The 16,412-nt window shown below is 38.0% G+C and overlaps 1 protein-coding gene across 1 annotated transcript; it reads left to right on the plus strand.

Annotated features, from left to right (window-relative positions):
- Positions 1 to 3,550: 3,550 nt before the first annotated feature.
- LOC118329775 (protein phosphatase 1 regulatory subunit 1C-like) lies at positions 3,551 to 16,412 on the plus strand. Its single transcript, XM_035664063.1, has 5 exons — positions 3,551 to 3,694; positions 6,351 to 6,408; positions 8,133 to 8,170; positions 8,522 to 8,576; positions 15,994 to 16,412. Exons 1-5 carry the CDS (start codon positions 3,614 to 3,616, stop codon positions 16,053 to 16,055), a joined length of 294 nt encoding a protein of 97 aa, XP_035519956.1. The 5' UTR covers positions 3,551 to 3,613; the 3' UTR covers positions 16,056 to 16,412.

Below are 16,412 nucleotides of genomic sequence, written 5' to 3' on the forward strand. Positions count from 1 at the left end.
ACACACACACATGCACACACTGATGTCACTGGTGGCAAAAGAAATGTTTCTGAGTTGGGGGTAGAGAATGGCAGATGCATAGAGAAACAAAGAGGAATAGTAAGAGGATAACTTCTTTTTTTCTTTACTTACTTAGCCTCTAATTTCTGTTTGTACATCATTTATAGTCAGAGTGAAATGGAAAATCTCTTTCACCTTGTTAATTTCACATTATACATTTCTTTGTAACAATACATGCAGAAAAAAATGACAATATTTTCATTCATCAAATTTTTTTTTTTTTACTTCTGACAATGAAGTTAAAGAGATTTAAAGTTTGAAATCAGAAACCCATTAGTGAAAAACCGGTCTGCTTTATTTTTAGCCAAAGTGATATTATGGCATTGATGTTCAGTTAAGATGTAGCTATTTTAAAAACTGTAGTTTTTCATGTAAGCTCTGACATCTGATACTTTATAAATATGAAGGTATTATTGTGGCCATATCATTTGCAAAGGTGTGTAGAGTTGTGAAACTGTATCTCAATTTATTTCCTGAATACACAAATTCACACACACCCGAGTGCACACATATGGATTGATGAAGTGAAAAGTAAATATATCACATTTAAAAGGTGGCTGATTCAAGGAAGAAGGTGCAAATGCATGGCCTTGCATGGAGACCATGCTGACATGCACTTTATATATATGAAGCCCTTTGGGTCATATGGTGAAAATCCTGTTGTGGAAATCTGTGTGCACAAAACTGAACTGAACTGGACAAAACCGAGTGCAAAGCAAGCTGAATATCTGTCTAGAATTCAAAGCAGGATATTACAGTATGATTGCATAAAAAAGGTTTTTAATGTATAATATTTAAACAATAATACAATGTCCTGCACATAATAACCTGGAAAAAGGCAACAACTCACAGCATGTTAGATCTCAAAATCCATCATTTGAGGTCCAGACTGAAAGTTTCATTGCCCTTATGAATGCATCTTTGCTGAGCACTTTTAGCACATGAATTGTTAAAAGCAGATCCTTGATATTAATTTCCCTCTGCATGGATTTCTACGTCAGCACATACTTTTTTTCTCCTATATGACCACCAAGAGGGTCATAAATCTGAGAACTTACGGTAAAGCTTAAAAAAATGGTTTGGAAATGATGTTAAGTATGTGTAAGCACAGGTTGTGTAGCTAAAGACTGAAATCATCTCCGCTGTAAATTTTCTGGGAATTTAGCAGTTTTATTAATCTTGGGGGACTTTACATTTTCCAAAACTATACGTTTTGGGTATTTTATTGAATGATTTAAGTATTTATAGACTCATATTATTGGACTTTTTTTAAGCAATGCAATAAAAAAGTAGAGAAATAAAGTCTTTACTAGCCATAATTGTATAGCTGGCAGTGTGAACAGGGCTTTGACACAGGATTTAGAGATTTAGACCTTCATGTTAGTCAATAAAAATTACAGGAAACTGAGCTGTTACCTGAATTAATAAAATATGACAAATACAACAAATGTTACCCTTTTTCCCTTTGATGCATGCTCACAATTTTCTGAGAAGGGTTGTGGGGTGTTGGTTGTACTTTCTAAACCCTACATTTCCTGAAAATATGCAAAACACCCTGAATTGTCCATATAGAAGTACAACATAGAAAATACTCTAAAAACACCACACTGTAAAAATGGCAACTTGTATTTTTTGGCATATATAAGGATTACAAGGTCCTAGAATATAAATTATTAGCTTTTGAAGTAAAACATTAACAAACTGTGTTAATATCTTGGTTCAACAAAAGTTAGCAAGTCCTGATAATTTAATCTGAGATTCAAAGTGAGAAAGATCTGTAAATGCATTTGTGAAATGCAGGAAAACCAATTTTCTGAGTTACACTCAGTATTAGTTTTTATCTACATATGCTGCAGGTCGCCTTGTCCATTATGTTGAGCTGCCATGTTTATACAGTAGCCCAGAACGGACAAATGCTGGCTATAGATATGGCCTTTTGTGCTTTTCGAGGTCACTGCAGTTTCTCCTACGGACTTCACAGCCTGCTTTCATTCCCAGGGCATCAAATACAGACACGCGTGGTGTTCAGTTGCTAGATGCCCCTAAATCCTGCACACTAAACCTTTAGCTTATCAAATTGTGTAAAAACATGCATTCATGAACACACAGCATGCATTGTATCTATGTTAAAATTCTCAACAATGGTTCTAGATGGTAATGTCATTTGACCAGTCCAAAACTGACTGAATTATCAAATATTGGATGAACTGACATGAAATTTTGTATAGAAATTCATGTTCCCTAGAGCATGGAGCCTACAGACTCTGGTGATCCATGAAGTTGACACTTTTAGTTGAAATTTCATGGCAACTATTGGGTGGATTGGCATGCCCAGATATTTTCATGATGCCAGGAGGATGACACCTACTAACTTTGACCTACTGTTGGCGCTAGATGAATCAAAGACATTTTCATGTCTTACATATCAACATCAGTTTGGCACAATATTTCATACAAACATTTATGGTTAGACTATGATCCTCTGAGTTTTCATCTAGCCTCACCATGAGGTTGGCATGAGGTTTTGAGTTAAGTGTCTCAACAACTACTGAATGGATAGCCATTAAATTTGGTACATCTTCACCAAAAACGCCCATTTGTCCAAATAGCAGTATGACCAAATACCAGCAGCTAAGCTAATTACATTCCCATCAGCCTCAGCTGTATTGTGTTTATGAACACAACACAGAAACAACTATGATGCTGAACTTAATAAACATTATACCTGCTAAACAACAGCAAGCTAGTATCGTCATTGTAAGCATGTTGCCATGCTAGCGCTAGCATTTAGCTCAAAAGTACAGGCTCACTGAGCTGATAGCAGTAGACTCAAATGTGCATCTGAATGGTCTTTTCTCTCATCAGAATTATAACAATGCAAACCATGATGAAGACAGGTATGCACTTAAAGGACCACTGTATAGGATTTGGTGGCATAGCAGTGTAGTTGCAGATTACAAAGGCCTCGCCTCATCCTCCAAGCAAGTATAGGAAAAAAATATGTTGGCTGAGGTATTCTCTTTTTCAGGCATTTACACACTAATGAAAACACAACATATTATATTTAACTTCTGTCAATAGATGCTCCTAAATGTTACACAATGGACCTTTAAACCAATTGCCATTTTAACTTTCAATGTTCTTCATAAAAAAGCACTCAATTAACATTGAAGCGGGGCTAAATGTGGCTACTAGCAGTAAACTGATAGCTGTAGCAGTTGTAGTAGTTATGAGTCAGACTGAGCACATAGTATGTACTTTTTTGGTTATTGCAGTTCAGAATAACATCACAAGATTTAAAAAGACAAGTAACGTACACATGTCTGACATTATTACTCTACTTCACTCTGCATCAGAGCATATGTTTTGGAAAATGCTGCAATGACTAGGCTACTATTCTTTCTTTCTCTGTCAATTAGTGATAATGGACCCCATCGGTCGAGAGAAGACCACTCCCTCCCTCTCTACTCCCTCCCTCCTTGACACACTCTCTCTCTCTCTCTCTCTCTCTCTCTTTCTGTCTGTCTTTCTTTCTATCTCTCAGTCAGTAATAATGGAGCCAAGCAGTCCGAAGAAGATCCAGTTTGCTGTACCTCCGCTGCAGGGACAGCTGGACCCACAGGCTGCCGAACATGTGAGTGCATCTGAGCATGTGTGTGTGTGTGTTACAGAGTGGGGTGGATGGTATGTGTTCATGCATGTGAGGGCTGAATGGAGCTTCTATCTGAGATCTGTGTGTGGGTGCAGACCAGCATGTGTGCATAAGTCCGTCTTATGAGAAGTGCTGTTTGTGTATCTGGCATGTGTATTTAATGGGTCCGTCATATTTGAGTGGCCGTGCATGTGACACATTTGAGTGTTTTGCCGGCTGGTTGGTTTTAATGGCAATTGGCAAAGGTGTAATGTGTGTGTGTGTTTGTGAGCAGGTGGTTTGGAGAATTAAAGACACCCTCAAATACCTTATACAACTATTTAACACTAGAAAAACACATCCAATGTGTAATTCTGCATTCCTGAAATGGTTACTGTAGTTTCAGTGTTACAAATTACTCAGAAACAGAAAAAAATCCTTCTCTCCCACTAACCACTTTTCAAGTAGCTGGTGATGTAAATGTGACTATCCAGGAAGGTCAACTGACACAGTTTGAGTTAAATTTACCCCCACCATGGACAATCTGCAGCTGATTGCAACAAGTTCACACCCGTTCTCTTGGGGGAGTGTATAAAAGGCATTCTGATAAACATGGGACATCACTAACCAACTAATCTTTCTTACATAGAGGTGGGAGAGCTAAGCAGTGCGATAGAAAGGCCAATTTAACTCCTGAAATGTACAGAACGCCACAGATGAATCAGGTGTATTGTATCTGTACTTGAGGTGTAATTTTCTTTTAACGAACTCTGAGAGAAACAGAAGCTGGTCTTTCATACACGCTTACACACATCAGTGAGTTAGAACAGCTCTCTGTAAGGCGTGAGTGTTGGATGCTGGTCTCTGACGTCTTTACGAACCGTTTAGTCGACGGAAACCGGAAGTTGTTTTTTAATGGCGTTGGTAATGAACAGTGACAGATTAGGGCCCCTGTGTGGTTGTTGGGGGAGCCCCTGTGTTGAAAACTGTCAGAATTCCCAGAAGTCAAAGATAAATTTCAGCAATGGTTTTATGAGATACCATCTTGTAAACCATGTCTCCCCTCCAGGATGACAATGAACATTTACATTCCTGCAGTGTTGTTACCTTCATCTGAGAGCTGTGAGCCAAGCCAAGGATTTTTATGTAGTTTTGTTTTAAGGAACTGTGGGTTTAATCCAATCTTTACATTAGCTACATTGGTAAATGTAGTTATTAAGGCTGTACAAGCGTGTTAGAAGAATTGTCATTATTAGGACATTTTTCTCATTGTCCTTTTACAGCCTACTTTTTAAGAGGATTAGGCAGGAAAATAAACATTTATGGGTTCTTGATGTTAGCCTTTAGGACAATAGAAAATGTTTGCCACGCTATTCTTACTTCTAAATAAAGTCTGTGCTCAAAATTAAGGATGTCCCGGGGACAATAAAAATAGCACCTGGGACACAAAGCTGCAGTGTCTGCGACAATTCTGGGATGGTTGAGAAATGTATCATTGCAAATGAAATTATGACAGTTAGTTATGGGATATATAAGATTTTAATTGTTAGGTGTTCAAATTTGGAAAATGTGAGGTGGCACCGGCACAAGCTCTATGCTACGTCAGACGCTTACACACACAAAATCGACCAGTGCTGCCAACTTGACGACTTTGTCACTATAGATTTAGTGACTTTTCAGACCCTCTCAGTGACTTTATTTCTAAAAAGTGACCGGTATATACTGTATTGTATTGTAATTAATTCCCATGCATGCTGCACAGCTCTTCTGCCGACAGTGCCGGGGTCTCTCCCTCTCCTCTTGCACCGTGTGCAGTTAGTCAGTAGGTATGGCGTGTGAGGTGCATTTGACTTCTCTCTATGGCTTATATGTAAATATTAGTTTGAGCTTGTAAATATTTAAATAGTTTGCTTGAGCTTCTCTTTGTTGATTTCAATTTTTTTTGTCTACTTCAAATATGCAATGTCTGCTGTAGTGAGTTTGTGATTGTTTGGCTAAATAATGATAGTGTGTATGTAAATTCCCATCGCCGTATACCAGTTGGAAACAGGTTTGCATTTGCACTGCATTTTACAGTGATGCATTTATTGAACAGAAATAAACAAGAAACAGTAACTCGACCAGTTACTAAAAGAACAATGGACTATGGAAGAACTATATTTTTTATATAGAAAAAATAAGTCCAATTTGGGACCATGTTTGTTAGGTCTGGGACAGTTGGACAATCGTGGGAGACTGAGGAGCCCTGTAAGTAGGTAAATAAGGTAGGTACTAAAACTGTAAATGGACAGTAAGAGGTATTTGGAATAATAAACCAAACAATTAAGTGTTAATGAAGTGCCCTCAATTAAGTTTCTACAAATACGTTTTAGTTATGTTATTACAGTGTAAGAAATGGGCTCCAGTTAGCCTCTTTAATTATTTGGACAGTGAGCTGACACTTTGTGCTGGAGGCCGAGATAAAACATCGAGAACAATGGCAATAAAACCAACCAGATGGTTACAGTAAATTACACATTATAGGACGAAGAAAACAGGTGAGCTTTAAGTCTGACCTCAGAGCTTTCTGTTCTAACGTAAAGAGAATAATTGTCAAAAAACCCATGTTGGATCAGAGGGAAATCTTACCAAAACATCTGTGCGTTTGTGTTTACCTCAGATCCGCCGCAGAAGACCAACTCCTGCTACTCTGCAGATCTACAGACAACCTGGCACAGGTGAGACAGAGAGAGAGAGAGAGAGAGAGAAAGAGAGAGAGAGAGGAAGAGAGGAAGAGATGAGGGGGAGATGGAGAGAGCTGAAAAGCGGCAGCTATAATGGAGCCTTTATTAGATTTGTGCTGCAGCTTTTGGTAAGTGATCTCAGTGTTCAGACTGGACTGATGGATGCCTAAAGTGTATGTGTGTGTGCGTGTGTCGGCTCTCAGCTCTTATAAATCCCTCTACACAGGAACTGACTGATTGAATAATCGGCCTGATTCCATTTTGTGAGCTCAGCTCTGTGAGTCTGGTTCCAGTGTAGCTTTATAAAGCTCTGCAGGCGCCTGCAGCCCTTTTTCTGTTTCTCAAAGAAATCGGAGAACAAGAATGTTGGTATCAAACGCAGCAGGAAGACTGGAAACATAAACATAACAACATAACAAAACTTCAGTGTCTTCTAATTCAAGGAAGAAATCAAATCACAGAATTTGGAATTCATTTTCTCTCTTTCTCCCTCGTAAATTTAATGCTTCCAACCTTAAAAAGTGTTCCATGGCCCAAAGTTGATCTGTGCACAAAATTCCTCCCAAATTTTCATTCTTATTTTTTTGCCAATATACCACTGACAGTCAGAGTCTGTAGAGTGGAAACCAGCTGCCAGCTGTAGAAACAAGAAGTGACTGTGTGCTCAGCTTTGAAACCAAGAAGATCACCATGACAAACAGTGCAGATGTTGTCTTAAGTTACTGAATTATTTTCAGTAGTTTGTCCTCAACAAATGCTGATATTTAAATAATGCTGTTTGGTCTTTCTTAAAAGATACATCCCCTGAGTTTGTTTTATTTCCTCCAGAGCCAAAAATCTGTTGGTGTTTTAAACTCATTTAGTTTACAGCTAAGATTCAAAACATGAGCATTAAGCTGCACTGTGTGACATATTCCTTTGTTACCATGAACACAGACCCAGTCCCACAAACACCATCCTGATGCCCCAAATACTTACTAGAGCACCAAGTGTTGATTAGTCCGCCACTAAAAATAGTCCCAAACAAGTGCACTATTTTTCCTGTTTAAGTATTTGCCCCTGTTTTTAAAGAGTCACGTCCCCAGTAGTAGTTGTAAGAAGCTGGGGAAGCTGGAAAGCACTGAGAGACGTACTAAGAGATTGTTGGTTTTGCACTTGATTTATTGACAATAAAAGCTAAAGAATATTGCTGGTTGTAACAGTGGTAAGAGAGTGAGTTAAAGGGAGTTAATATACTTTTGTTACAAACAAAATGTATTCTGAAAGCCAAAAATATCAGCATCTAGCCAAGTAACCCCTTGGTCAATGGCCCTTTATTCAAGAGACTGTAATCACCTGCAGGTGTTAAAAAGGTGCTTAATACTGATTCCAGGAATTCCTGCACTGGGTGCTGGCAAACTTTATTAACAATGAACAAACTGTAGAGCTGTTCATATGGAGTTTATCTAAAAGCTGTTTGGTCCCAACATGATCACAGCACAGCTTCAGGCCCCAGAGGAAACAAGGCCCACTGCCAAACCTGACCAATGTGGTTTGAACTAGCAGACTGATTGAGCAACAGACTGACACAACACCATTAGATCCCCGAGCTCTCGCTTGTGGGGCTTAGAAACATCGGTCATGCAGATTTGGTAACGGCAATGTGCCATCAAGTTATAAAAGTGAGCTAGGGACGAATCAATAAAGAGCTCAATGCTGCTGTCTCGTCTCTCCTGCAGATGTTGGAGACCAACAGAACGCCAGCGGAGAGTCACAGGTTTGTATTAATGTTATTTATACATGCATGCCGGGAGGAGTAGGGAAACAAACCAGCAAGAAAACACAAAATCTCTTACAGTCACTTGGCCTATGGTCTAATTAAACTTCCCTAAGTTTAATTTCCCTAAGTTTAATTAGACCTAAATTTCCCTATAATGAGATTAGGGAGGACAAACATGGTCTATCCTGTCTCCTATTTGATATTCATTTTTATGTATAAGCAAAAGAACCTCCACTTTACATCCATTGTTTTTACATTATATTGCATGGCTTTAGAATAGTTTTAAATGCAGCTTCCTGTTCTAGTTGCGTGACTTATGTTACAATGTTTTTCCTTTCTGTTCTCCAGGCTTCAGATGGCGCTCAGAGGAAGCAGAGCACCTACGCCCCGCCCACCATGAAAGGTAAACACAGCACAGTTTTCAGCCTGGTCTGCTCATGATTTTGCACAATGTCTGGAAAGGTATAAAAGATGCTCTGTGCAAGGAAAGCAGAAGAAATCCATTTCCCCCTGAAGAGAGGATTATGAGGAGAATTTACTTGGTGCATCTGTTTGAACAGAATAATTTTCCTTTTTTACAGTTACTCACCATTAAAATGCCTCTAAAATGGGAAAATGACAAGCAAATGATGGCAGAACAAACAAAGACATTTATAGTAATTTAAAATACAAACTAAAGTCATTTGGCAGCATTGACAGAAAAGGGATGGCGCCTGTAAACATCTGTAGAAAATATCCTTGAAAGCCGAGGCAGAAAGAAGCATTGCGTGTCTTTCACGCTAAAGATCTCTTAATTCTGGTTTACTAGCAACAGACCCATCTTTTGTCCTTCAGGAATTAGGTGCAGTCAGAGTTGATTTAAGGCGTGACCGAACCAACAATCAGCATGTTGTTGGACAAACGTCACTTAAGAAGCTGAATATCAAATCAGTGGTTCTCATAATGAGACTAAAGATGTGAAACAGAGTTTTTGAGCAAATACCCACTGCAGTGACACATCAGTTCTTTATGTCAGAAAACCTTAGCTTCTATAACATAGATCAGTAAGACTTTCTACTGATGCTGTATGTACTTTAAGCTCTGCAGTGGATGTACTGGTGGTTTTGTTGCAGCTGTATACATACCAGTCTCCTCCCTCCTCTCCACAGTGTCTACTATGTGGTATCTATATGTTTGCTTTTCGTATGGAAGTTCAGTTCGTTTTGTTTTATTAGATGTTGTTTGTCTTTCTCTGTGTTTTTTGTAGCTATTTCTGGTTTTACTCCCACTTCTGTGTTTTTTTAGATCAGTAGGCTCAGCTGGCAGGGTGGTGGGGGATGGTGATGGGGGTTGGCGGTTACTTTCTTAAAGTATGGATTATGAAACAAGGTGGCTCTTGGGCTTGTTCTTGTTCTGTGTCACACTATTAGGACGAAATATATTTTAAAGGATCCATTCTTTTCTTATTGTTCACACTTTTATTCATTTGATCTTTTGTTTATCGAATATAACAAATTTTGAGATTTCTACCTTAAAATGTAAAACATTTGAAGATTTCCTCCAGACATATTGAGACATTCAAGAGTCTGCTTGGAACTGGAACTTTTTTCTAGAAAATAAAGTATGAATCCTTGAAAGGGCATCTACTCCTTCAACCTCATTAAAAAATTCCAGAATCTATAAATATGCTAATTTTGTTTATTTCTGAAGTTTTGCTGCTGGGCACAAGATGTCTCCTACTTCACTGTAAAGTCCATTCTCAGTGGATGTGCACTGATGGCTTCAGGTTTCTACATCACACTTGTATAAGTTGCATACTGGACCAGGAATGCCGTCCAGACTATTTTTGATGTATAAAATCTGCTTTTCATTGAGCACAGAGAAACTTTCCACTTTCAGTAGATGAATGTGAAAATAACCTTCTAGAGTCAAACTCTGACCAGACAGCATTCAAACAGCACACTGTAAAACAGATTTTCTTACCAGAGGAGGACATTGTTAGTCAGGATAATCAATAGAACTACTGGTACTACTTAGCTATTGTTTTCTAATGATATACAACATTATTTACAACAGTAAGGTTAACATTGTTAGTGAGTCAATTATATTGTAAATGAGTGTTTGCACTGTAAATCCTAACAACATAGCTTAACAAAAGAAGTAAGCTAACATAACTTACTCATGAATTCTCCCATGAATTATACCCACATTAAAAACGAATTGGTGAAGTAATAGCTAACTAACTTTGTGCAGTATTTTCAGTATTGGTAATATAATTCCAGTTTGTTCCATCGACTCATTTTCTTAAGGGTGACTTTATATCATTACATAAATGTAAGCCCCAAAACCCCAAAACTAATTGGATATTATTTTGATAATTGATAAATTGTGAACGAGTAAATTCAATTTAAGTTGCAACAACAACAGCAACATGTATTTAAGGTCGTCTTATTCAGATTAATAACACATTTTAAGTAAGTTGGGAGAAATCCTGCATATGAGTGTAATATACTTGCTAGTTTTAAGTTAAATTAACTGAATGAAATGTGTTCAATTACCCAAGTTAACTTAACAATAAATACTTGAGTTACTTGTACATGCTTAAATTGTTGGAGGTAATACATGTAAACAGTTTAAGGCAATCAGTTTCCTCAAACAATCTGAGATGAACTAACTCATCAGGTTTTACAGTGTGTGTGTGTGTGTGTGTGTGTGTGTTTGTCTGGCTGATCTGTTCTACCAAAACTGTCAATATAAACAGTCCTCAAATGCAGCACAGACCCCTTTCCCTGATAACAGTCATGAAAATTAGTTTATTACTATTATTTTATGTTTCTCTTTTTGTCTATTATTATTATTTTCATTACTTGGGCGTGCAGGCTAAGTAACATACAACTCTTACACACAGAGTGTCCATAGTGCACCTGTATGATGGCTTTTATCGCTGTAAGACTTTGTTGTCATGTTGTTATCATCGCCTGTACTGAATAATTTATAAAACTGTTACTGGGCCAGAAGGAGCAGTGCTGCAGCACTTCTCTTTAGCACAACAATTTAGAGAGGTTGACTAAGCAAGGCCTTCATAATCTTTAAAGCGTATATTTGACTTCAAATGTGAGACAGAGAAGTCTATTTTGATGAGTCTGTGGGGAAAGGTGCAGGCTTCAGAGGAAAAAGTAAGGAAGACAAATAGGAAGAAAAACATAAGTGTGTGTGCCGAGCTCTCTGCCAGTGAGTGCAGCACTGAATTGGTTCCGGGAAGTGGAGACAATAAAAGCTTTTCTTTTATTGATCCCGTCTGAGAGAGACTGTGTGTGTGTGTGTTTGTGTGTAGGCCAGTTAGCTAATAGCCCCATGAGTAACAGCCTATGCACCAAATGCATGGATTTACATACAGCAGGATAAAGAGAAGTGTTTTATTCATTAATCTGATTCAATTTTATTCTCACACTGTGGTTTTACAGTGTTTTATGATCATTTCATGTTGGTGGTTTAGCATTTACATAAATATTTCGTCTCTGCTGGCGCATGACGCAGGGTTTTTGACGGACATCTACAAATCAAACTGAATATAACTCGTATGACTCGTAGGAAAAGTAGGCCACGTTAAAAACTTACATTGGCTCTTGTGTTTTTGTGTCCATTTTACAGTTTGGTGTTAATTAGTGATATTTTCCACGGATAGCAGTAGATTTTTTATAATAAATCAGCAACTTTCTTCCATAAACATACTGCTAAGTGAGACAAATTTGTCTGATGCCTTCCCCCGACGCTCCTGCCTGAGTGGAATATTTATGGTTTACACAAGATGTCAGGGAAAGCTACTGTTTATATTCTGTTGGATTATTGTATCTTCTGGTTTTCTCGTTCAGTTGTGTTTATAATTTTCAGTTACAATTTTGAATCACAAATTAATTTTAGTGTTGTTATTTTGGGCTTCTTCCGCTCTATTGCGACGTGCCTGTAGCTGAAGTATCTCTCCACTAGAGGCGCTCTTCTCTCCTCAGAGCTTCAGCTGGGGGTGGAGCAACACCTTCTGGGGGCGGGGCTCTGTGACACCGACGATCAGCTAAGCCCAATCACAGCACAGCTATATGCCACCGCTACCCTGTGGGCTAATCACAATGGGCCAGAGGAAGCCAATGGGAATGAAGCGAGTCTGCTGTTAGCCAATCAGGAGAGAGGAGTGGCAGAGAGCAACAGTTCAGGGGGTAAACTGTTTAAAGACAGAAAACACACTTTTGGCCAGCAGTATACTCCAAAATAAATTAAATACTGTGTTCATTTTTGTCAGATTCACGTAGGGCTACAACTAAAGGTGATAGGGAAATAAAATGAGCGTTATTACATGGAAGTAAGAGAAAAATACACAGCAAGCAAAAATAACATTATATGGTTTGTCAGTGGTGTATTTTAGAAAGAATTTCAATGTTTGTCTCACCAACCCGAGGTAAATGATACCAAAAGGCAGCACTTCTGATTGGCTGTAAGCCCAAAAGCATTGTGCAAACATTTCCCATTCATCCAAGTTATTTGGAGTATACTGTTAGTCTTACACACACAAACACACACTAGTATTCATTTCATTGACAAATTCATACTGAATAATAACCAGCAACCACTACATTATTTTGCTGATCTACTTATTATATATATATTATATATATATTACTCATCAACTCTTAGTTACAAAACAAAAGCAGATATATTTAAATTGTTTAAATGCAATAATAAAATAACAAACTACCATTTTCATACCATTTCGTACCACAAATAAATCAATAGTTATTATAAGTTATCTGGACTTGTCTTCCATAAGTCACCAACTCTTTGTTTGCTTCACTGGTACACGTTTTCATTTAGTGCCAAATGAATGCAGTAAAACTGCATTAATCAGTAAATCTTATATTAACATTGAATCAAATGTAACATGAAAGGAGTTGCTTGTAGCATCCAGATCAAGGCTAAATTAAAATTCTGGGGCTTTAAGGAACTTTTTGTCTCCCTCAGCTGTTTGCTACGCCTGAGCTGCTCTTATCAATCTCTGCAGGCAGCTGTGTTCAGCAAATAAGCCCTGATAAAGCAACCGTACACCAGTGGTGGAGGAAGTATTCAGAGCCTTTACTTGAAAATGTAACCCAAGTAAAATAATTTAAGACTCATCGAGAAAATGTTTTGTGTATATAAAAAACCTTAATTTGTAAAGTAACTAGTAAATAAATCTGTCAGAAAATGCAGTAAAGTAAAAAGCACAATATTTATATATTTATAAGTCTAGAAGTAGAAAGTGGCATGAAAAGAAAAGACTTGAGTGAAGTATAAGTAACTTAGATTTTAAATACAGTACTTGAGTAAATGTACATTCCACCACTGCTATACAATACCTGCCCAGCACCAAAAGACATGCTGGAACATCTGGCAGCTTGAGAGAGGAAAACTCAGCTAAGAGAGTAAATATTGTACATTAATTCATCAGGTAGATAGAGACACAGCTCTAAATGAATAATACAGTTGCTCTGTCCATAACCATAATATCTTAATTAGTCTGTCAGCTTTTTGCTCAACAATAATTGCAAATGCAAAGTGCAGCTTTAAAGTGTTACGTGCAGTAAAAGCTAAAAATATTCCATTAAACTTTGACTGCATCTGAACAACGAACACTGCACACACTCAGTCTGTCACTAATAATTCACTCTGTTTACATTTCCATAAAAGCACTGTGAATATCCTGTAAATCTCTTGACTACTAACAGTACTAACTCCTCTCTCTTTCTTGTCTGTTCTCCTTTTGTGGCTTTGCATGATCTATCAACTTTCTATTCTCTTTTTCTACCCCCCCCCCCAAACTCCTCTGATTACCCCATTTTCCTCAGATTTGTCATGTGACCACAAAAAGGAAGCGTCCAGTCCGGACTCCGTCTCCCGATAGCCACCTTCGCTCACTGTCATCTCTTTGTCTCCCAATAGCCAGCTTTTCCCGTCTTACTCACTGCTGCTCATCTGATCCCATTAACACACTGCTTCACTCTTGTGCGACACATAAATACTGTGTGTTTTGATTTGCTCTCTCTCTTCCGCCCTCTCATGCAGACACATGCACATAAAGATTTTAGTTAAATGTACTAAATCAGTCTGAATTTAAATTACCGTAGGTGATGTTGGTGCTTGTGTAGAAACGGCTGTGAATAAAGATGTATTATATTGAACATTTACTGAATGTGTGAGAGTTCTTTATCCTTGACTTAAAGTCTTTCTGGATATTCTCGTGCATTTTATGCTAAAACACTAAAACACGTTTGTTGTATTTGGGGGTTTGTCCATGTTCATGACGGTCTGGAACATTTTTACTCTCAGTGGTCTTTCATAACAAACATGCAGGAGTTTGATAGTTGGCTAAAATGTACCATATAAACCCACCGGGGATGGAACAGACCCATTGGGACAACCATTAAGAGATTAAAACATTAAGAGTACGAGATTGAAGAAAAAAAGGTTTTTAGAAAGGACATGATGTTTTGTTTGTGTGCACCATTTATGCAGCAATAAATAACATTACATGCCTGCCTGCCTTCCTCACATCTGCGTGACCCTACTATTTGGAGATCACCATCCCCTATCACTGCGTCAACAGCTGACATGTCTCTCTGTGTTTGTGAATGAGTGTGTTGGTTTATGCAGCATGTGTCCCGGTGTTTTACACCCTGAGAGGCTAAATGTCCACAGATGGGATGTGCTGCAAAGGGGAAGGAAATAAATAAATGGGATCCACCAACAGCTCGTGATACGTGGAATCCTCTGGTTTATCGTAAAAACTGACCGTAATACACACGTTTGTTTTTTTCCGTTTAAGTGATTCATCTTTTGCTTTCTATCATAGACGTAGACATATTTTTTGCCTGTTTCCTGCTCTTATTCAATGATTTAGCAGGTATTTCCTGTTGATGCTGTGTCCAACATGCAATTGGAAACAGGAGGATTTATTAGAGGGACTTTGTGCTGTTCAACCTTTACTGCTAGTACTACTATATATACACTTGTAAAAGTTGTGTACCATTTCAGTTAATGACAGTATTTGTTTACATGTTGTGACTCCGGATAAGGATATAGTTTATCATGTGTTCTAAGGGTTAATTAGTTTAGTTACAAAGGTATTAAAATTGATATTAACATTTTGAATGGGGGAAGGATGAGGGTAAGATGCTAAATTGAAACAAAAACAATATAGCTTTTTCTTTGTTTTTAGTATCTCTTTCATTGTCATCACTTTGCCGGCCATTTTCAAAATTTGGTGGTTGTGGTGACAACGGAGGCTGAGGGTAGGGGTCTGCAGGGCACAGAAAACAGATAACAAAAAAAAGTGACCGTAAGCAACAACGTGTATAGGACGATGCTGCCACTGGTAAAATTGGAAATTCAAGAGTTGTTCTTAGTGTATGAGGGTGAAGCGAGGGAGTTGCTTTGTGCAACTGCACCACTAGATGCCACTAAGTCCTACATACTGGTCCTTTTATTATTATTATTATTATGATTATTACTTTTGTATTAATAATCAGAATCTGCAAAGTAACTAAAGCTGTCAAATAACTGTAGTCAAGTAAAAAGTAGAATGTTTCTGTCTGTATTGTAGTAGAGTAGCATGAAATGGAAATACTTAAGTACCTCAAAATTGTACTCAAGTACAGTCTGAGTAAATGTTCTTAGTTACTTTCCATCACTGTATCTGATATAATGGACTCATAATGGATATATAATACCAACCTTTTGGGAATGTCTAAAATAACATTAATTAAATCATTCAGTATCTTTACATTTGAGTCGTGTGTGTGTGTGTGTGTGTGTAGGTAAGCTGAAAAGTCCTGTACCCGAGGAAGAGGAGGAGGAAACTGACCCTCAGGACGGCTGATCCAGGAGAGGATTCTAAGCACAGAAGCAGCGGGCAATTCATCTTACATATTCTGGAGAAAGCAACAGACTCTGGCGTCCATTTTAAGCGTAGCACCTATGACGAGATATTGATCAGTGGGAGAGTTGACCGGCAGTTCATTGAGAGAGCACCTAAGGTTTAATTGGAGTAGGTAAAGAAACATATCAAACCAGCGAGCACAGCTTCACTCTTAATGAACTGGTCTGGAAACAGCCTGGCTGTGAGAGCTGACTCACCTAAACATGACTCCACACAAACTTATCACACTCACCAGTTAAAGCTTAATTTGCCCTGTTTTACTTCATAAATAAATTAAAAGTATGATTTTTTTTTTCC

The sequence above is a fragment of the Morone saxatilis genome, unplaced genomic scaffold, assembly GCF_004916995.1.
Source record: "Morone saxatilis isolate NCDOM2014 unplaced genomic scaffold, NCSU_SB_2.0 Contig19, whole genome shotgun sequence".
NCBI lineage: Eukaryota > Metazoa > Chordata > Actinopteri > Moronidae > Morone > Morone saxatilis.